Genomic DNA, 21703 nt, shown 5'->3' with positions numbered 1-21703 from the left:
ATATTCTGGTGTGAGTCTTCTTAGGTACTCATCTCTGAATAAATATATGATTTTTTCAACAAAATGTTCCAAGCATGAAATCACAATTTGGCGAAAGCACTATGATTGCATGCTTGAAACACTCTGTTGAAGGAATTATATATTTGTTCGAAGATGAGTACCTAAGAAGACCTACACCAGAAGATCTTCAATGACTACTCAATATTGGAGAGATAAACATATTTCCTGTGATGATAGGAAACATCGATTGTATGCATTGGAAGTGGAATAATTGCTCCACCGCTTGGAAATGACAATATACATGTGGATTTGGAAAACCAACAATCATTTTAGAGGTTGTACCTTCACAAGATCTCTAGATATGACACATTTTTTTTTGGACCTCCAGGTACCTTAAACGATATCAATATTTTTTATCGCTCACCAGCTTTTGATGATATATTACAAAGTCAAGCTCCAAAAGTGAATTACATTGTCAAAAGACACAAGTATCATTTGACATACTATCTCACAGTTGATATATATTCGAAACGAGCAACTTTTATCATATCGGTTTCAATTCCACAAATTTTTAGAGCATCTTTATTTGCTACACATCAAGAAGCTGTCTATAAAGATGTGGAACATGTTTTTGGAGTTTGGCAAGTTCAATTCGCTATTGTAGAAAACAAAGCTCTTATTTGGGATAAGATAAAATTGGAAAGATTATGACAGCATCTATCATATTTTAAAGACGAACGAGATGTGTATACTTAGTTTGATGTATCAAAATTCATACAAACAGAATTTCACAAGTGAATTTCATGTATTCTACAAATATACTTTCAAATCTCGGTAATATGATGTGCATTCGAAATGGAGTTCGTGATCAAACAATACATTAACAATTGGAAGCTGATTTGGTTGAGCATATATAAAACAAATCAAGATTACAATTAATTGTTTTTCTGTTTATGATTTATATATCTATTTTTAATATGTTTATGTAATATTGTTTAGAATTTTAAGAAATACAATATTTTTTAAGTTTTATAAAATATTTTTGAACTTAAACAAAATAAATTTATTTAAAATATTATAATCAAAAATAATATTTTTTAAAACCCCAAATTTACAAATATGGTTCTACCATTAGAGGAATACAAATTTTAAGAACTTTAAAAGAGATTTTTAACTTTATAATTTCAAAGTTTATATAAAAAAAATAGTTGTAAATACCCCGTTACCATTTAGAGAAGTGGTCTAAAAGGACTAAAAATACAAACATTTTGAAACAAAGTAATGAAGTATAAGGAGTGCCATAGCACATTTTCACCATTGCTCCATGTCATATATCGAAGTTATGTCGTAATCAAATTTCGTTGTGGTGACAATCCCCTCAAAAACGTCATCGTCATCACGGTTTTATCCGAAATTAACCCAAAGTCTCAACCGGCACCACTTGATTTTAACCGGACCAATTCCTTCGGTTATTCCCCGAATTAAATAAAGCCTCTACACTAAACAGAGGCTTGCTGGTTTCGCCTCAACTACCCCAGCAGAGAGGAGAGAGCGTCTGCGTCTTCACCACAGTAGTAGTCCACCACACAGTCAGCCAAACTTCACAATCGACAGTACCAAAATTGCTTCTCTTTTTTTTTTTTTTTGGTTCAACAAAGGCAGAAGCGATTCCATATCTGTATGCTCAATTTCTCATAGCTTTAATCAGAATCACTCCCTCTTCTCTTCATTCAGAGACCTTCCGGCTCCAACTCTTTCATCGCAGTTACGACGGTACGGCCTATCTCTTCTTATCTCTGCGATTTTGCTGTATAGAGTGTAAAAAAAAAAACATCAGCTGTTCTGTGGATAAAAACCCTTTAAAAATATAAAAAAAAAAAAGTTGTAATTTTTCATTTCAGTCTTCATCAGCAAACCAAACCCTAAAGCAGTAAGCTTTTGTCTTCATCATCAGCAAATATGGCAGAACCTGCAACGGAAAAGACGAAGAAAATATCATCTTTTTCCCTCACAGCCAAAGCGTCTTCCACAATAAGCCAAACCCTAAGCGTCCCTCACAATTTCTCTAAGCACTGATCTCAAATTCAGCTCCAACTTCTTTACGGTACGAGCTATCACTTTAATCTTCGTTCGGTGTATGAATATGATGTTTGGGTTTTCTTTTCTAATAATGAACTGCGAATTTGCTGTAAAAGAAGGGTTAGAATCAATTCTATCTTCTCTGTTCCCTAAACCCTAAAATAAAGTTGTAATTTTTATTTTAAATCTCGCAAATTGCAGCAGTTTCTATCATCTTAAATCTTCTCTGTTCCTAAACCTTAAACCAAAGTTGTGATTTTTATTTCAGATTTCGAAATTGTAGCAGCAATTAAGTTCCTGTCTTCATCAGCAGCAAACATGGCAGAACCCGAAACCAAGAAGAAGACATCAACACCATCATCGATAATGTCAGACTGGTCTCAGCTCCCTGAAGAGCTACTCTACCTTATCTCCACCCATCTAGAAGAGGAGAACTGTTTCGATGTTGTTCATGCTCGCTCTGTTTGCACCTCGTGGCGATCCGCATTTCCCTTTCCTTCTTCCCTATTATGGCCGAGTTACTCTCTTCCCTCATTTGGCAAGTTCCCTTTAGAAAGCAAAGACTTGTGCACCCTCCAGAAGATTCCTTTGTTCCTCTTTAGAGTCAAAACTCCTCTTGATAGTGATGCTGCTGAGTATTTTCTGGGAGGGATAGGCCGAGATGAGTCAGAGGAGAATCATATGGAGCTTCTTCCATCTCTCCTTCAGTGCTCAGTGAAAGTCAAGATTCCAGGATCTGATCCTACCTTGTTGAACATGCTCGACTGCCAGATCATCCCTCTGGGACATCAGTACAGAATGATCGGTTGGAATCTTAGTAGTATGGCTATTCTTCCGCTAAACAAGGAGGACAAAAGAGGACAATTTGTTGTCCTTCTTAACACCTCTAGATATTTGCTCGTGTTAACAAGTGTCGAAATGAGATGGAAGCGGCTTGAAGGCGTTCCAACTTCTTATTGCACGGGTTTAATTACTTTTAAAGGCAGGTTTTATGCAAACTTTCTATCGAAACAAATTGTCGTTATTGATCCTTATTCGCTAGAGGTGACTCTTCTGTTCCCCTCGCCTCAAGAGATAGCACCCTATCTGGTTCTATCTGGCAATGATGAACTTTTCCTGGTTGAGGTAAGGTTCCCACCTTTTGGTGTTTCGGATATCAGTCGATTTACATGTAGAGTGTGTAGGCTAGATGAGGAGGCTGGTACATGGGCTGAGGTCAACGATTTGGGAGACTGTGTATTCTTTATTTGCCAACTGGGAAATGTCTCTATCTCAGCTAAGGAGCTTCCCTATGGTTGTGGTTTAACCGGGAACTCGATTTTGTGCACCCATATGCCAAGCAATGTAACTTTCGCCTTTAAATATGGAGTACATACAGGAAACGCTGAAGACGATCTCAATTGTTGGAGATACTCAAGGGAGAATCCTGTGGTGAAACTCAACACTTCCTTTCCGGTCATGACTCTCCGGGTTGAACGCTAGGCCAGAAAATATACATACTCGATCTGTAGCAGATGTGCTCTGGCCTCTAACCTGTGGTGTGCCAACTAACCTTAATGGTAACTTTGATAAGGCATTCTTGTTAGTGGAAGAAGTCTACTGTAGTTAGGCATTCTTGGGATTTCTTAGTTTGTTTGGAAGAACTATAATTCAGTTATGCTCTTGTTATCAAATTTGTTGCAAGCAAAGAAACAATGTCGTCCTTGTCCACTATGCCATACCCTCACATTAACAGCTTCTATTCCTGCTTTTGACTCTGTTCAGAGCCTTTTGATCGTTATGGTTAGTGACTATGGGTACTACATTCTGGTTTTCAAAGTAGAGACCTGCGTTGTTGCGTTGTCTATGTGTAAAATTTTGTAGACATCTTCATGTTTAACACTTCTGCTTTAGTTTGTGGGAAAAAATTTCTTACTTTTCTCACTTAAATTAGAGCAGTGGTTACCTAAAATTAATGTTACCAGGCTCCGTGTTCTTTCATCGATGTGGAGTTTGAACCAATCACTTTAACCTCACAACCTATCACACAAATTGAAAGAACAGTAACACAAATTGTAGCCGAAACGAAGGACAAGACATCAACATCTGTTGCAGAAGCAAAGAATTGTGCACCCCTCGAGAAGGTCCCTTTATTCCTGCTCTTCATGCTGATGCTGTTGAGTCGTTGCCATATTTTCTTGGAGGAATAGGTAAAGATCAGTCAAATTATCATTTGGAGCTTCCATCTCCCCTTCTGTTCAGTGAAAGTGAAGATGCTAGGATCTGATCCAACCTTGATGAACATGCTGGTCTACCAAATCATCATCCCTCTGAGCCATCAGTACAGAATGATTGGTTGCATCACTACAGATCTTTCTGGTTATTTTACTTGAGTTCACTGCTAATTTTGAGATCTTCAAACTTTATTTCATCTTGTTGCATTTTACATATTGCAGAGTGAAACACAGCTTGATGGAACTGTTCGTTGTGACTACCCATTTTGGTAATACACCTTGTGCTGCTTTAAGTGTTTAGGTTCTCTACCAACCTATTGCATGTCTTATAGACCCATTTTTGTGGCACCAGAGCAGGCAGCAGCTAACGAGGCTATATAAGAGAATTGGACAAAGGTGTTGAAGCTTTTCGGACAATTTGACACTGTCCGCAACTGAAACATCAAGCCACAATGCAGAAACTCTTTTCTTGGTCACATGGATGGAACTGGCGCTTGATGACAGACGATATGGACCAAATATTATGTATGTAGATAACAAAGAGGAAAAGTGGAAAACTTTATTGCTATTAACCGGTTAGTTCCTGAAGACTCTCTCTGCCTATAAACTTTCTCAATAAAGTATTGGAGCTCATATCATCGCATATTCCCGCATAATCTGCTCTGTTTTACAATCTCCGCAAGTAGTGTATATTTTGTTGTAACTACTAGATAGATTTCAGTTTCTAGTTGACTAGCTCTTGTATATATATCATCGCAATCTCTCAATAAGACATACAAAAATTCACGCATCTGATTCTCTTTATAAAGCAATGTAAAAATTTGCCTTGAACGAGTCTTTTATTTTCTCAACGGTTAGGTAAGCTTTTCCAACTTTTTTACATATTATGCCGATATCATCTTTACAATGTTCTTGAATAAGAATATAGCTTTTAAGAATGGAACAGAGAGGGTAGACTAATATATCAAAGTGATGAAAGGAATAGATTCTTTGAAGATCTGAACATATCTACTGTAGCTCCCATAGTCTTACGCCACAAACTTTCCCGGAAAGTGTAAAAGAGAAAAGAAAGATCCTTCCAAAAATTAAAGCTAAATTCTTGAAGACCATCTTTAACTGCCCCCGAAAGACAGTAGCAGTTGCAACAACTCACATGTCCTAATTAAGGTAACGAATCCTCAAAAAAAAAACTTAAAAGAAACTGAGATTGAGATTAGGTCTTTATTAGGTTAGGTCTAAAGAGAATTAAATAAACCAAACTGAAACTAAGACTTTTCAATTGACTGAAGACTATGGGTGATGGGTTTAAGAGCCATAAAATCGTATAAAATCCATATCATTTCTTAGTTTCAGGTCACAAGAAGCAACATTTTCTTTGTATAGAACAGCACTAAGATCAGTCTATTGCTATAGTTGTATTTGTCTACTGCTATTTTTTCTGTGTAGTTTTCTAAGGGCTCTAAACACACAATTGAAACAAGCAAACGTGAAAAAAGCAGAGCAGAGTATTGTGAATCAGATGATAGGAGGAGGCGGAGTCTCCCAAACATCAAACACATTCTCTTCACTATGCAATGCGAAAAGCCGATCGCCACCAATGGAGAAATCGCAGATTGAGCCACCATAGCTTCTTCTTAACCTGGAAGTTAAGACCCAGTCTGGTCCACAGAACACAGAGATGGAATCATTCATCGATGAGAAAAGCTGACCTTCGTGCAAAGCCAGTTTCGGGTAACAAGGCTCGTCAGGCATCTTACTCTTCATCAGTTTACTCCTCGAACTCCACCTCACACTTCCTCCATACATCCTCAGATCAATAAACCCCAAATCCTCAAACTCATTCACCACACAAATCGAATTGCTATCTTCCATAGCTATTGCATCTCTCACTCTCTTCTCATCTATCGCCATTGGAGACCCGATATCAGACCAAGACCAAACCATGTTCTTGTCTCGAAAATCCAACAAGCTAATGTAACAGTTGTCTTTTCTTGGAAACAATGTAGCCACAAGAAGACAACTCTTACCATTCAACCATTGAAGCTTGTCAGCATCACCAAGTGACCAACCGGGACTCTCGTAGAAGAAGTCAGTTTGTTTTCCGGTTATCTGATCCCAAACTCCGATCCCGTATTCATTACTCCGACCTTTACAGCTCGCGAAAATCTCATAATCCGGCGAAAAACTCAAAGCTCCAGCGGTATAACTCTTCACCTGATTCTCATGAGAAACCTGAAACTTATACCGAAGATCACCGGAAGACGAACTGAACAGTCCCATGCCTCCATCTCCTCTCCCTAATCTCTCACAAGCAGAGAGTACAATGTTATCTGAATCAATCCAGCCAACATCGTTGACTCTCTGGTAATCAAGGTTTATCGGAGAGTGTTCTTCCAACATCCAATCATACACATGGACAACACTCCCGTGCGCGACGCAACAACCGCCATCAGGTCCCGCCCTGATGGCGGTTCCATCTCCGGGAGATGTTCCTTTAACAGAATCCGATAGACGAAGACGGTTACCATCGAACGGACCCCATCTGGCGGACCGTACGTGGTCAAGTAAACAGTAGAAAGAAGCTTCTCTGTGAAGGAGACGCTCTGGTATGTTGGCGGGAACGTTAAGGTCTCCGGTACGGAGGAGATCGAGAAGAACGGCGAAGCAATCTGAGTTTCTGTCGACGAAAATAACAGAATCTTGCGGTGAGAGGTTCCATCCGTCGTCGAACAATGCTCCGAAGAAAGAATCTCGACCTGCGTTAGCTAACGTCGTCGCCGTCGTTTCGAAAAGTCTTCCACCAACGTTGAATTTGATCCTGTCTTTTGAGATACCCATCAAAACAGAGGATGAGAAAGAAAAAAAAAAAAATCCAGGAAAGTCTCTGTGTTTTTTTTCCCGGAAAATTACAAAATAAAGATTAGATTTTAAGAATCTTTTATGTTCATAACAAGACAAGAAGCCATGAAAGATTCATCAGAGATACTCAAGAACGAAGAAGAAAACCAAAGCTTCGATCTTTTTTGGATGGAAATTTGAAAAATATTGAACTCTGGGAACACGAGAAAGAAGCTGTTTCTGATTAATGTGAAATCAAAATTTATGAGATGGACCTGAAAGAAAAAAAAAATTTGAACTTTTTTCAGAAATTGAATTGACTCTCTCTCTCCTCTCTCTCTGCTTCTTTTTTTTTTTCATTCTGTTTACACACAACAGTTGTTCAACATTTATACATTATAAAGACAAAACAAAAGAACATGTCTGAACCGTTGGATGTTAGTGTTCTTAAGGTTTTGGTTATTTTTTTTGATCCAACGGTTGATAGTTTAGTGTAGTCGATTGCTAAATCGGGAGAACATTCTCAGATAAGCACACCTCATCTCATTGATATATTTATATTCATTAACCATTAATTTGTTTACTTTATTTTCTACGCACGTCAAGTTGAATTGGGGAGATAACAACAATTAAATATCAATACTGTAGTTTGTATCTTTTTTTTTTTGGGTAATATCTTCTCAAGTGTGATGTCCTTGTCTATTTATTATTGACTTTCGAAGAACACAACTCTGATATAAAAGATAAGAAGATATTTTATATCGATTTTAAACAATTTGTTCGAGTTAGTGGAACAATTCACAATCAAATGAAATATATATATATATATATATATATATATATATATAATAAACATTTATTTTGTGACTTATTGTATCTTTAGCACCTAATTACACAAGAAATTAGGATTATTAGAGCTATAATAGGAAATTTAAGAATTCGACGATAATATGAACTGTTAAGAGTGAGTTGATGTTTATCATAATTTGATGTCTTAATTGCATTAACAAACGAAATAAAACTTTCCCAAATATTCATCGATTTTTAAACATTTTTTCGTGTTAGTGGAATGATTCAACATGATTTAATAATAACCAATCATTTGTGATTTGTTAAGCTTTGATTTTTTTTTTGGCTCAACATCAACTTTCATTTACCAAATCAAAGTTACAACCAAATTAAAAGCACATTACATTCACCTCTCTAGACTTGGACCAAAACAAATGTATTGATTGATCAAGTACAACCCTAGAACACTAGGCGGATCCAACGCTACCCAATCGAGAACTATTGCATTTTTTTAACCATAATGAGATAGATAACACTCCACGACTCGGAGTGAAATCATCTCTTAAACCATATAAATTGACATAAATGACACGAAAACAAATACTAACACAGAGGAGGCCTAAGCTAATACTGAAATCAGCTCAAAACCCAGCTATGAGATCCTCATGATCGACGTGAATAACTTGTCTCAATAGCTTCAACACCCAAAGGCGCATTATCTGAAAAGCTTGGTCTCTCTGGTTTTCCCCTGTTCCGATCTTAAACCTAAAACGGACAATACATCCGACTGACCCGACCAAGAGTCATGAAGAGTCATGAAGCTATAATAACCGGCGAAATAGATGGTTCTCCGAACTAACTATACAAAACCAGAATGCTAATCATCAAAATTAGAAATTGGAGCACATACTAACATATCATCACCTCACAGTGCAAGTTCAAAGTGACGACATCACTTCCGTTCAGTTACGAGACATTCACCACTTGGCCAGACTGAAAAAAAAAAAACAAAAACTCCACCACCCTTGCTGCAGGACACCGCCATGGCTGATATGAGAGGTAAGATTTGAAGAAGAACCTAAACCCCACCACTGAAGCTTGTCGAAGAAAGCTTCAGCCCTCACTGCTCTCCGAAGCCACAAAGCACCGGTTTCGCCAGTGACAACCGCCAGCGACATCCAACCGCCACAAACCACTAGTGACAAAACAGAAGACTAATTCGCCACAGATCCACCCGACATGCCCAAGATCCGACGCTGTCCACCAAGGTCTGCATCAGAGCCTTCACCGACGACCTCCACCCAACGGATCTTCGCTTCACACACCGAGGAATCGCCGGATCCACCACCTTCGAGAAGCATCCAAACCGACGGCGACACTATAGCAAGAAGCGGTAGACTGAAAAGGAACTACAAGGAGAAGAAAAACTAATCGGGACAAAGCCCTCTCCGGCACCGGAAGGACAACCGGAGAGGCGGATCGAAGTTGGTGGCGGCTCTCTCTCTCGGCAATTTTAGGGTTAAGTTTTGATTATTTGTCTTGTCATCATCAAAGTATAATTAAAAAATATGTTAAAATTCTAAATTTATAATAGGAAAACTTACGAGAAATGAAATCTTATTTAATCATTGTTAGTACGTCTCCGTTAATTTATATAATTAGAGAAATATAATAGGATTAGTTTATACTATCTTATAAAAAAGAGAGTAAGAACTTTTTTTTCGTGAGAACAAGTAAATGAGAAGATAATGTGCGCAATTTTATGGTTTTCAGATAAGAGAGAACCAAAGTGATTTATTACAGACCATAAAAGGCTAAAGAATTGGCGACATTAATATCCACTTGAGTAAGACAAAGTATTGGTTCAATTCAAAACATGTTTTTATTCATATAGTATAAGTTAGTTTATTATGGTTCAGGTTCACCAATAAATTATGTTTAGTTGCAGGATTTGATACGGGTCAAAAATATTTCATTTTTATAATACTCTAACCAAACCAAACAAAGGAGTATATCATATAGACCTATACGATATGTATATATGTCTTTGGCTCTTTGTAAAGCAACGACCTAATCTATCTCTTAAGTTTTGTTCACCATATGAAATTACATTGTATCGGTCCATTTGGTCCTCGCGCTAACGAAATGATGAGAATGAGATAGAGGGCCTAGCTAACGTCGTTATACAATTTAACATTTTCTTAATCTATTTAAATCATTTCTGTATGTCATAAAATTCTTTATATTAGTATATAATTGTTCAACGTCAATGAGGGTCATGCGGGTCGTGGACGGCACACCAACATTGGCTTCTTCTTCGTGTTTCGGTCCAAAACATGATTGAGAGTGTTATTATTATAATTATATAGACCATAATACTTTGATTTTTCTAACTAAATTAAGGAAAACTAATAGTCAAACAATATGAGTTGTCCCTATTATATCCATTTTAAACTTTAATTGTTTGTACTTCCAAGGCACTCGCCTCATTCGGATACATCAATTATATTTTTCTATTTAAACTGCATTTCTATGGACGAATTTTCCTAGGACGTCCAATGTGTACCAATTGTTCTTTGTCGTTGTTTAAACTCCTTGGGTTTGATTTTTAGATTGGTTATCAGTATATATTTTGCAGGTTTAAATTTGACATATTGACAAGACTAACAAAAATTACTATATTATATAGCATTTAATTAAATGTATAAAAATTATACTCAAAGGCAGTACTAACAGAACAGCAGAAGACGTTAGATAACAATTCATTTAATAATTATTTCTAAGTTTTCTTAAATAAATAAATAAATTAGTCAACCGAGAAAAAACTCTAGAAGAAACCGATTGTAAGGTTTGAAACCAATAATTAAAAACGAATATAAAAGTTCTTGACCCTTGAGTTAATGATACTAATATATAGGAATTTTTTTTTTCTTATTATACTAACATATAGGATTGAACAAGAAGAAACAATGAAAGGTGGTTTAGTAAATAATATTAGGGTTGAACGAGTCCACCTTTCATTTTCTAAACGTATACACACCTCCCCTATATCCTTTGGTAGAAATAGATCGAATTTGTAACATATATTTCCTATAAAACATTAACTTATTACGTACGTGTTTTCTTTTTTGATAAATAACTATTACATGTGTTATATACAATTTTCTTCATTTGTTTTCCATCTTCCATACGATTAGATGGAGGAATAAATTTTTGTTAATGAGTTGGTTAAGTTGTAGTCTTCTTATATAGTTATACTTAAGTTATCTCAGAACCACTTAACCACCTCCACACTTCTTGCTTTTGCTTTTTCAGGTATTAGGTCAATATATATGCCAACTCAATTCGTTTCTATTTTTTTCCTTTTTCTCGACTAATTTCTATGTTATAAGCAAATTTTGTTTTTTTTGGTTCAAGTTTGACGCTAGTTGGACAGTTTGATTTACCCAATCGTTAAGGTCAACTAGGAGGTCAAGAGATCCAACTTGATTTTCGTACGTACTTTACTTATGATATGTATTATATATTCAATTTTTGATTTAAGTAAAACTAAGAAGTAGACTTAAATAATAAATTTAAGATTATTGGCCAAGTTTTTTTTCTTTTCTTTAATTTTGTTTTAGACGAGTCAAAGTAGCATGTATACTACGGGCTTTTGAAGTAACTAAAATAGATAGATTTCAATGACTTGTCATTAGAGGCCTGTCAAAATGACGAGTTGAAAAATTGTTTTCCGTCATTTTTTCACTAGATTTTATTACTCTCAACTTTTTCTTTTTGTAGATTATCTATCATATTAGATAATATTTTATAGTATATCTAAACATAGAAACAACGATAGAGAATTGATTTATTTATTTTTATTTTTGTGAACTGAAATGATGTGTTATACAGCTAACTAATAGTCTAAGACCAATAAACAAGAAGTCATATGAATGAATGGGGTAACAGTTAACACTATAATAACATCAACAACATGCATGATGAACTCACATGCGAAGAAATAGTGAGGGAGCGACGACCCATCTCCCAAAGTCTGTTATTTAATTCACTCTTTTCTCTGCCTTGCATAGTTGCATTTAACGGTTCACATCTTTCAATGCTGGTAGTATTTTATAAGAGCCCATAATTTGAGTTTTATTGGGCCTAAATAGACCCAAAGTGCTTCAAGAGAAGATGTTGTTCCATTATTCTTTTATCTTTTCTTGATTTCTTTCCAATCTAAATAGTCTGTAAATAACTAAATTTTAGAAAACAAAAATGCGACATCAGAATTAGGCATTATGTTATTTTCACACTTATAGTTGTAGACTTGTAGTTAGTTATGTAACCTAATTATTAAAGAAATAATCATATGGTCATAGTAGTGAATGATTGTATCTTACCTTAAACAATTTATATAAATGAAATTTTCATTATTTAATCAAACTTAAACTCATGTCTTCCCCACTAAAAAAGCCCTCAGTCATTTATTTTTGGTTAAATTTCATAATGTGCTTTTGGAACGAAATTAAATCATTATTTTTTAATTCAGCTAACTCTTTCATAACCTAATAAAATCCAATATCCAGTATATTATAGTTAGACCTCTCCATTTATCTAATTCCCAAAAATGTTATAGAAAAAACAACACATACATGCATACTGCATACGTACGCAATGCATAGATGGAAAGTACTAGGAGGAGGTGACAATGCGTGTGTGTGGAGAAATGATTTTGCCGGAAACATGAATAAGTTTAATGATTTATGTAAAAAGAACAAACCCATTTTGTGGGTCAATCTCGTTGTCAAGCGAACCATCATTTCCCTCTTCACTCTCAAACTCAATGCCTTTTTGGTAATCTTCCTTATCACACTTTTAACATCAATTTCAGTAATTATGATTAGTACTTAATTATTAATATCTGTGTTTCATGATTGATGCGTGTAGTTACTATTCTTATAAGGTCTAGCTAAAATTGGCATTGACATCCTAGGTTTGTCGTCAGTGACATTTCATGTATGATTATGATACTAACTTACTAAGATACAAAACATTGATTAATTTGAGACTACAAGGAGAAACTAAAGTATGTGTTCATTAGTGCAAACAAAAAAAATCGGTTTTCAATACACCTTTATGCACGTGTTTCTGGACATCTCCGAGAGGCAACCACTTAAGAGACAATTTAGTACTATGCATTAGGATTTATGAAGATAATGGTCTAATCGCCTAGGGTTTAGATTAAAAAGTCAAATCAAATATTTCTTAGGGAGATTTGAGATTTGATATATTCTTTAATATCTAATCAAATCTCAAATCTCCCTAAGAAATGTTTGATTAGATATTTATGAGCTTTACTGTACTCATCCTAGATTTTTGGGTTTATCTAGTCGTGTGAGGGGTTGACCACTAATATATCAATCTTTTGTATGAACCACAACGAAACACAAATGGACTTAGTTTCGTGCGATTGGCTCCCTCGACGGCTCGAACTCATTTCTGTATCTAAGTAGGCGTGATTGGGTGGGTAGTTGGGATAATAATTTTTTTTCTTTAATTTAACATTTATTTATGAAGAATTAAAGGACAATAAAAAACTTTTGAAGGAAATAAATAACATGTCGGTCAATCGTTTTTTTTCTCCTTTAAAGCAAAAATCTATATGAGTAAACGTTCTTTAATTTCTCTTGGCAATAACCTTCTGACTCTCAAAAGGTGAGGTACGTACATCCAGGCCGGCTCAATAGTTATATGGACTCAAAGCAAAAAAAAAAATTTGGACCCTTTTTTTCCATGTAATTTTTTTTTTACAAAATTTGGACCCTAAATATTAACTAAAAAAGCTCAAAAAAATAATGGACTCTGTGCATATCCACATCTAGCACATGCACATAGCCGGCCTGCGTACATTACCAGCTATAGAAAGATTTGACTAAATTTAAAGTTTTAATCCAACTGCCTGCGAATGCGAAAAGTATTTGGGAATGCCGATGAGTATTTTCTTATGTAATGGACAACTGATTACTCCTTTTTAAAATGCAGGCTACCTTAAAATAAAATTCTATGCATTAGAATTTCAAAATTTAATATTTAAAAAACTGAGATCAATAATATTTAAATAAATAAATAAAAAACTATCATAAAAATCACCAAATAACCAAAAAAAAAATTAACACCTATTCACATGAAGCAATAAAAAGAATAACAAGAGTTGAAAAACAAAATCCTAAAATGCAAAAAAGATTCCCTACTTGTTGTTGACATCACAATTCATATTATCTTGTGTTCAACATATGAATGTATATTACAACCATAAGTGGACAAGTGCAAGTTTAGGTCCAAAGAGTTGCATAGACCTAAAGAATACTTTTTTTCTTTCTTTTCAATAGCATCACCAAGATCAAATTAAACCAACTGCATCGCGGGGAGAGGAAAATATGAAATACAATTTCTACTTCTCAATATGTGTAAAAACTGACGAAATTTTCTTTATATCTAATGAACCGTAACAAAATAAAGTGGTATGAATGATTATTGTTAAAGCTAAGAATCACAACCATTCACAAACATAAAGAAATATTCATCACTTTATAAAGTATGAGATATTTTTTTATTATTTCACTATTCTGGTCGTGGTACTCGTCCTACAAAATCCTTTCTTAATAATTGTCACCTATTATATCACAAGATTGAAAACAGGGCAAAAAAAATTTCAATGGTGTATTCTACTATAAATATTTCTAACGAACAACAAAAGAAATACAAGTAATAAGAGAAATTTCACATAAGATCATTGACATTACAAATAATATTAATTGGACTCCACATCACTACCAAAATTATCTTAATTCACTTTTAAATACAAAACATTGTTTTAGATCGTAAAAAAATGAACTCCATCATTATTCATGGCAACCAATTAAACATGCCATTTGTTATTGTTATAATAGGGAAACGAAAAAATTTATATTCTAATAACTTGTGTCGCTATCATACTAGCGGTTACCTAGATCAAATCCATGATTACATCGGATTCACACGACATGATCATCATATAGTAGTATCCCTTGTATTAACATCAATCACGTGCCATTCACTTGGATACAAACTCTTTTTGGTCTTTGACACTAACATATGACTTGAACATCAAATTATCTTTTGATAATGTATCATACATTCTCATAGTTGTTTGTGAATCTGTGATTGAACACATGCATTTATTTACTATCAAAAATCACATCTTCTTCTAAATGAGGAGTTCAAAGCTTACGAAAACAAAAAGTATGCTCTCTCACACACACACATATATATATATATATATAGTCTTTTAGATAGCACTGTCTAGTTATATTTTTTCTTTCTAGCTTTGTATACACTGAATTAACTTTTCCTTTTTCACAAGAATGTCCATTAAACATTAAATGTACTTTGGAGTGGACAAGAAAAAGTCTACCAAATATATGCTTAATTATAAGAAACAATGTAATGATTGGCGAAGTTAAAATTTATATTACTATTTACTAGGTTGATAAAAATATAAATTGTTGTGCCAGCTATATTTGAAAATAATGAAATCACAATACAAAAAGAATAGTTATGATTTTCTTTATCACAACAACTAAGTTGAAAAAGAAAAAATAGAGACAGCTCTATTTGAAAGTAATGAAATTACAAAAGAAAGAGAACAGTTATGATTTTCTTATTACAACAACTTGAGCCACAATTTATTTTTGGGGTTAATTTGCACATTAATCAAAAATTTTGTTTTTGTCAAATTACAAAATAATTTGTGGATACGTATTAGTTTTTGTCTCAACAGCTAATCCACAAATTACAACCGACACTTTTAAAGCCAAAAAGTAAAAGAACATATATACTTTGCACACACCTTTAGTGGCATGACATAAACCATCAATGGAGTTAGATTTCCTAATAAGTACAAGAGGGTATCTTTTGAGAAGAAAAAGAAGAATAGAGAACTTTTAATAATTTAAGATAATGTTCCTTTTCTTTTGTTTTGTATAAAAAACCCTCATGGATCACACAAACTTTAATAACTAAACGCTGATGCTATGTCCATTTTCTAGTCGTATTAAGTTGGTCCGACGGTCTCATGGCTAGTGAGTAGTGACCAATAAGTTTACCAGCTTCAACTTCACTTCTTCGCAAATAGTGAGAAACAGAGAAAGTAGAGTCAATGGATACAAACCAATTTACTATGTTAACAAAAATATTTGCATTAAGAAATTAAAATCTTTATTCTCAGTATAAAAATGTGTTTGGTCCAACTAGAAAAGTAAAGGAGCCAATGACACTGTTTCAGTGTTACTGATGAAAAATCTCATTCTCTCATTAATGAAAAAGCTTTCAAGTCCCTTCTGCTCCTAACTGTCTACATGTCCTCTTCTCTCTCTCTCTCTCTTCACTCTCGTAATTTAGAATTCCCAATTAAAGAAAAGATAGTCTTGTCACAGTCGGGGAAGGGGAAGCTTAATATTTATATATTAATCCAATGACAAAAATCCTCCTTTTTCTTGATTTTATGTCCTTTGGTCTCTCGTGTTCTTGAGAAACACCACAAAGTTAAATAAACACTTTTTCTCTATCTTCAGATCTCTCTTGTTTTTGGCTTTTAACCCCTTGAGCTTTCTGAGTTTCTTGCATGGACACCCCAAAGTAGCTTTACTAAGATTTTGCATTCTTTCTTCTGTTTTGGAGAATTTATTGCTTAGCTCTTTGGGGTTGGGGTTTCTGAGTATAAATTTCAGAGCTTTCTTCAATGGGTCTTGGTTTCTGGGGTTATGCATTGATTCTTCCTCTGTTCTTTAAGCAATTTCATTGCCAAGAACCTAACAGTGATGGTTTCTTTGTATCTGAATTCTTCAAACAAATGGGTTTAAGCTCTGCTCAAGCTTATAACTTCTCTGCTCCTTTCTGTTCATGGCAAGGTTTGTTCTGTGATTCCAAGAATGAGCATGTAATTGTGTTAATTGCTTCTGGAATGGGTATATCTGGTCAAATCCCTGACAACACCATTGGTAAACTCAGCAAGCTTCAATCTTTGGATCTTAGCAACAACAAAATCTCTGGTTTACCATCTGATTTCTGGAGTTTGAACACTTTGAAGAACCTCAACCTCTCCTTCAACAACATCTCTGGGTCTTTCCCTAGCAATGTTGGGAATTTTGGGCAGCTTGAGTCACTTGAAATCTCTCGAAACAACTTCTCTGGTGCAATCCCTGAAGCTGTGGATTCTCTTGTTAGCTTGAGAGTTTTGAAGCTTGACCACAATGGGTTTCAGATGTCAATCCCACGAGGACTTCTTGGTTGCCAATCTCTGGTTTCCATTGATCTCTCCTCAAACCAGCTTGAAGGGTCTCTTCCTGATGGGTTTGGCTCTGCATTTCCAAAGCTCAAAACTTTGAACCTCGCAGGAAACAAGATTCATGGCAAGGACACAGATTTTGCTGATATGAAATCCATCACTTCTCTCAACATTTCAGGGAATCAGTTTGAAGGTTCGGTGACAGGTTTGTTCAAGGAGACTCTGGAAGTGGCTGATCTCAGCAAAAACCGGTTTCAAGATCATATCTCCTCTCAGGTAGACTCCAACTGGTTTGGTTTGATTTATCTTGACTTGTCTGAGAATGAAGTCAGTGGAGATATCTTCAAGAATCTAACACGGCTGAAGAAGCTTAAGCACTTAAATCTAGCTTGGAATAGATTCAGTAGAGGGATGTTTCCGAGGATTAAGATGCTTTCTGGTTTAGAGTATCTTAACTTGTCAAACACAAATCTTTCTGGTCACATACCTAGAGAGATCTCAGAGCTGAATGATTTGAGCACACTTGATGTTTCTGGAAACCATCTGTCAGGGAATATTCCACTATTGAGTATCAAGAACCTCGTGGCTATCGATGTTTCGAGGAATAATTTGACGGGAGAGATACCAATGTCTATCCTTGAGAAGCTGCCTTGGATGGAGAGATTCAATTTCTCTTTCAACAACTTAACATTTTGTTCTGGAAAGTTTTCAACTGAAACTTTGATCAGATCATTCTTTGGTTCTTCAAATAGCTGCCCTATTGCTGCAAACCCGGCGCTCTTCAAGAAAAGAAGATCAGTCACTGGAGGACTCAAGCTGGCTTTGGCAGTGACGCTTTCTACAATGTGTTTACTCATAGGAGCATTGATTTTTGTAGCATTTGGCTGCAGAAGGAAACCAGAATCAGGTGAAGCCAAAGATGTCTCATTAAAGGAGGAACAAAGCATTTCAGGTCCATTCTCTTTCCAAACGGATTCCACAACATGGGTGGCTGATGTGAAGCAAGCAAATGCAGTTCCTGTGGTTATCTTTGAGAAGCCATTGTTGAACATCACGTTTTCGGATCTCTTGTCTGCAACTTCCAACTTCGACAGAGACACTCTCTTAGCAGACGGTAAATTTGGTCCTGTTTACCGAGGTTTCCTCCCCGGTGGGATTCATGTAGCTGTAAAAGTATTGGTCCACGGCTCAACTCTTAGTGACCAAGAAGCAGCTAGAGAGCTCGAGTTTCTTGGAAGGATCAAGCACCCAAATCTTGTTCCGATAACTGGATATTGCATAGCCGGTGAACAAAGGATCGCCATTTACGAGTACATGGAAAATGGTAACTTGCAGAACCTGCTTCATGATCTGCCATTTGGAGTTCAGACAACAGATGATTGGAGCACAGATACATGGGAAGAAGAAACTGACAATGGTATCCAAAACATAGGGCCTGAAGGTCCAGTGGCCACATGGCGGTTTAGGCACATGATAGCACTTGGCACTGCCCGAGCATTGGCATTCCTTCACCACGGCTGTTCACCGCCAATGATCCACAGGGATGTGAAAGCTAGTAGTGTTTATCTAGACCAGAACTTGGAGCCAAGATTATCTGATTTCGGTTTAGCCAAAGTCTTTGGAAATGGTTTGGACGATGAGATTACTCATGGCTCACCTGGTTATCTCCCTCCTGAGTTCTTGCAACCCGAACACGAGCTGCCAACACCAAAGTCCGATGTCTATTGCTTTGGGGTTGTTCTGTTTGAACTCATGACAGGGAAAAAGCCGATTGAAGATGACTATCTTGAGGAGAAAGATACAAACTTGGTGAGTTGGGTTAGAAGTCTGGTTAGGAAGAATCAAGGATCAAAAGCTATTGATCCAAAAATCCAAGAGACAGGTTCAGACGAGCAAATGGAAGAAGCTCTCAAGATTGCATACCTCTGCACAGCTGATCTTCCTTCAAAGCGGCCAAGTATGCAGCAAGTAGTTGGTCTTCTTAAAGATATTGAACCGAAACCTAATCAATGAGACATCACTTCTGAATCTCTGCAAAAATGTTGTTCTTTTCCTTTCTTTGCCTTTTTTCAGTGTTTTGCTCCTTTTCATGGTTCCTTCAAGTTTCTTCATGTGTATCGGTTGTATATATAAGCTTGTTTGTGTTTACCTTTATCTCAAATGTTCTTGCTCCATATAAAACTTGTGCACAAAGAGGTAATAAGACGCAGCAGCTACAACTTGACTCCGAACATAATCATCTTATATAACACTAATTGTATTTGATCACATTCAAGGAATAATTTACTACAAGAAATGGAGACAGGGGAAAAGGTTGCGTATTAGGATGAAGAGGAAGCTTGAGTACTTGAATTCGAGCTCGAGCTCCCGTAGATGTAAGAGCTGAATCCCCAGAACGTCAGGATCAATGACAGGATTTTGAAGCCACTCATTGGATCATGCATCAATATGACAGCAGCAATGCTCGTGATGGGAACTCTCACAGCGTTAAGGACTCCTGCCATGACTGTGGATGCAAGAAACAAGACCGCTGTCGCCCCAAGAACACCCAGTTGAAACGTGACTGCACTCCAGACAAGAACCTGAGTGTACAAAGACTCGCCGCCTTTGAAACTCTCAGCTTCTTGACTCATCCCTTGGAAATCATTGCTCACAACCATTCCAAGAGTGGTAAAGGCGAAAGCTATAAGCGAAACCATGACTTGCTGTTCCAAAGCAACGTGAAAAGACCTTCTTCCAAGAAGTTTCACAAAGAGAAGCTCAGATAATGCGAAAATGAGCCCGTGAAGCGCAGACCCCATTATATCCCAAAAGAAACCTGCAAAGTACTGGCTGTTGGTTATATAACTGCACCGATCAGAGCTTGAATCCAACGCTATTATAGCCATAGCACCGGTTATTATCACGATGGAGTTAACAACAGAAGCATTCAGCGGGTTTTTAACAATGAGATAGCCAAACAAAGCGGAGAAGGCAAGCGACGAAGATGCAAGAAGAGAAGAGGTCGATGCAGGGAGATACGCGTAGGCATAAGCATACATAAGGTTATCTGCAGCACTCAAGAAACCAAGCACAACATAGGAGAGAACAAGCTTTGCACTGAGAGGTGTCGGTTTGATCTTTTGAAAGATATATGTAGGAAGTAAGATGAGACAAGTGATTGGCCATCCAGCAACAGCAACCCAAGAGATGATCCATTTGCTTTTACCACCGTTGGAAAAGTAAAGACGTGACAGTAAACTAGAAGCCGGGAAAGCTATAAGCATTGCTGCACCACTGAGGATCAAGAGAATCCAATGTGAAATGGGCTTTGATTCGTAAGCTTCTTGTGTTGATTTCTTTACATTTGACATCCATTGTGAATACGAAAATGAAACAGATGGGCGTTCTGTTGTTTCCTCCATTAGAAGTCCTGAAACGTAAAGACAAATCTGATCAGAATTGAGCAAAACTTAACTGAGACTGAGAATCTCTGCAGAGCTATCTGAAACACACAATTCACTACGTACCAAAGATTCAAAGTAACCGATGAAGAAACAATAGATGACGGCTTCTAGAACCGGAATCAATCAACACTCATACACACTAAAAATCAAAACTTTTTGGAAATTTTCTATGAATCTAAGACCAGAATCGTCTCAGGGTTTCACCAAATATTAAAAAAAATCTCAGCTTTGATCAGATTCTTATGATTTTATCTCAGCCCTAACTACTACAGAAACAGGATTGTTCAACAAGAAAAGCCACAGAATTGTTTTTAAAAAAACCTTAAAAGTTTTCAAATTTACTGAAGTTTTCGATGATTAGAATCAAATTTCATCACGTTAAACACCTAAAATTGAGAAAGAAAAAACAGAGTAAAATTAGAAAAAAAAAAAAATCAAAAATTGAGAATTCAGTGATGAGAGTACTCACTGACTGATAAATTTGACTCAGGATTATCGTCTTTGAAAGATGTCATTTTTTTGTTATAGTTATTTATTATTTCTGGAGGTCCCAAATTTTAAGGTGAAGAAACAGAGCATGCGATGAGCTTTCTGAGTTCACGGATCCATAGCCGTCGGATTCGCTAACTGACTTTTAACGGCTGAGATATTGAGTTTGTAAATTAATGCCATGACATAATTTACTGGGTTTTTTTTTTTTTTTTTTTGGAACTATTCTCCATGGTAGTCGAATCACCTCATCAAGATCAGCGAAGGGCAATTCCGTCATCAGCCGTAGGACACCAGAAAAAGGCATCTGAAAACATTTCATAAAAGGCAATAAGTCGTTTAAGTAGTCAGTTCATAGGGAATACAACTTGTCGAGTAAGCTACTTGGCGAATCTTAAAGTCGTCTAGTCATATTTAAGCTCGGCCTCGGCCATCTCCAGATAGTTCAACGAGTTCATTCTTTCGGTATTCAATCATGTTTTAGCTAAGTCATGGCTCGTCTATTAAAAGGAGATTTTTTTGTACTTTCCTTAAAATTC

The 21703-nt window shown here is 36.1% G+C and overlaps 3 protein-coding genes and 1 pseudogene across 7 annotated transcripts; 2 read left to right on the top strand and 2 right to left on the bottom strand.

Moving 5' to 3' along the window:
* Positions 1 to 1499: 1499 nt before the first annotated feature.
* On the top strand, positions 1500 to 4059 carry LOC104702943 (F-box/kelch-repeat protein At1g64840 pseudogene; annotated as a pseudogene). Of its 2 annotated transcripts, none has more exons than XR_015562495.1 (3): positions 1500 to 1773; positions 1955 to 2104; positions 2348 to 4059. The product of XR_015562495.1 is annotated as an F-box/kelch-repeat protein At1g64840 pseudogene, transcript variant X2 (transcript). The 2 variants fall into 2 exon arrangements; XR_015562494.1 differs by having other exon boundaries at positions 1502 to 1773; positions 1902 to 2104.
* Positions 4060 to 5612: 1553 nt separating this feature from the next.
* On the bottom strand, positions 5613 to 7623 carry LOC104752059 (BTB/POZ domain-containing protein At2g24240). Its single transcript, XM_010474125.2, has one exon. It carries the CDS (start codon positions 7128 to 7130, stop codon positions 5808 to 5810), a length of 1323 nt encoding a protein of 440 aa, XP_010472427.2. The 5' UTR covers positions 7131 to 7623; the 3' UTR covers positions 5613 to 5807.
* Positions 7624 to 16683: 9060 nt separating this feature from the next.
* On the top strand, positions 16684 to 19410 carry LOC104702941 (Leucine-rich repeat protein kinase family protein). The gene has a single exon (XM_010418869.3). The coding sequence runs from the start codon at positions 16684 to 16686 to the stop codon at positions 19240 to 19242; it is 2559 nt and encodes an 852-aa protein (XP_010417171.2). The 3' UTR covers positions 19243 to 19410.
* LOC104702939 (putative purine permease 5) lies at positions 19380 to 21323 on the bottom strand. 3 transcript variants are annotated; one of them, XM_087459657.1, is made up of 3 exons: positions 21145 to 21234; positions 20739 to 21061; positions 19380 to 20641 (listed from the first exon to the last, which is right to left on the bottom strand). In XM_087459657.1, exon 3 carries the CDS (start codon positions 20631 to 20633, stop codon positions 19551 to 19553), a length of 1083 nt encoding a protein of 360 aa, XP_087315783.1. In that variant the 5' UTR covers positions 20634 to 20641; positions 20739 to 21061; positions 21145 to 21234; the 3' UTR covers positions 19380 to 19550. The 3 variants fall into 3 exon arrangements, with proteins under 3 accessions (XP_087315783.1, XP_087315784.1, XP_010417169.2); XM_087459658.1 differs by having other exon boundaries at positions 20997 to 21061; positions 21145 to 21222; XM_010418867.2 differs by lacking the exon at positions 20739 to 21061 and having other exon boundaries at positions 21145 to 21323.
* Positions 21324 to 21703: the final 380 nt, after the last annotated feature.

This window comes from Camelina sativa, chromosome 7 (genome assembly GCF_030686135.1).
Source record: "Camelina sativa cultivar CO46 ecotype springtype chromosome 7, ASM3068613v1".
NCBI classification, from domain to species: Eukaryota; Viridiplantae; Streptophyta; class Magnoliopsida; order Brassicales; family Brassicaceae; genus Camelina; species Camelina sativa.
The sequence above is the reverse complement of the archived record's forward strand: the minus strand, read 5'-3'. Positions and strand labels throughout refer to the sequence as shown.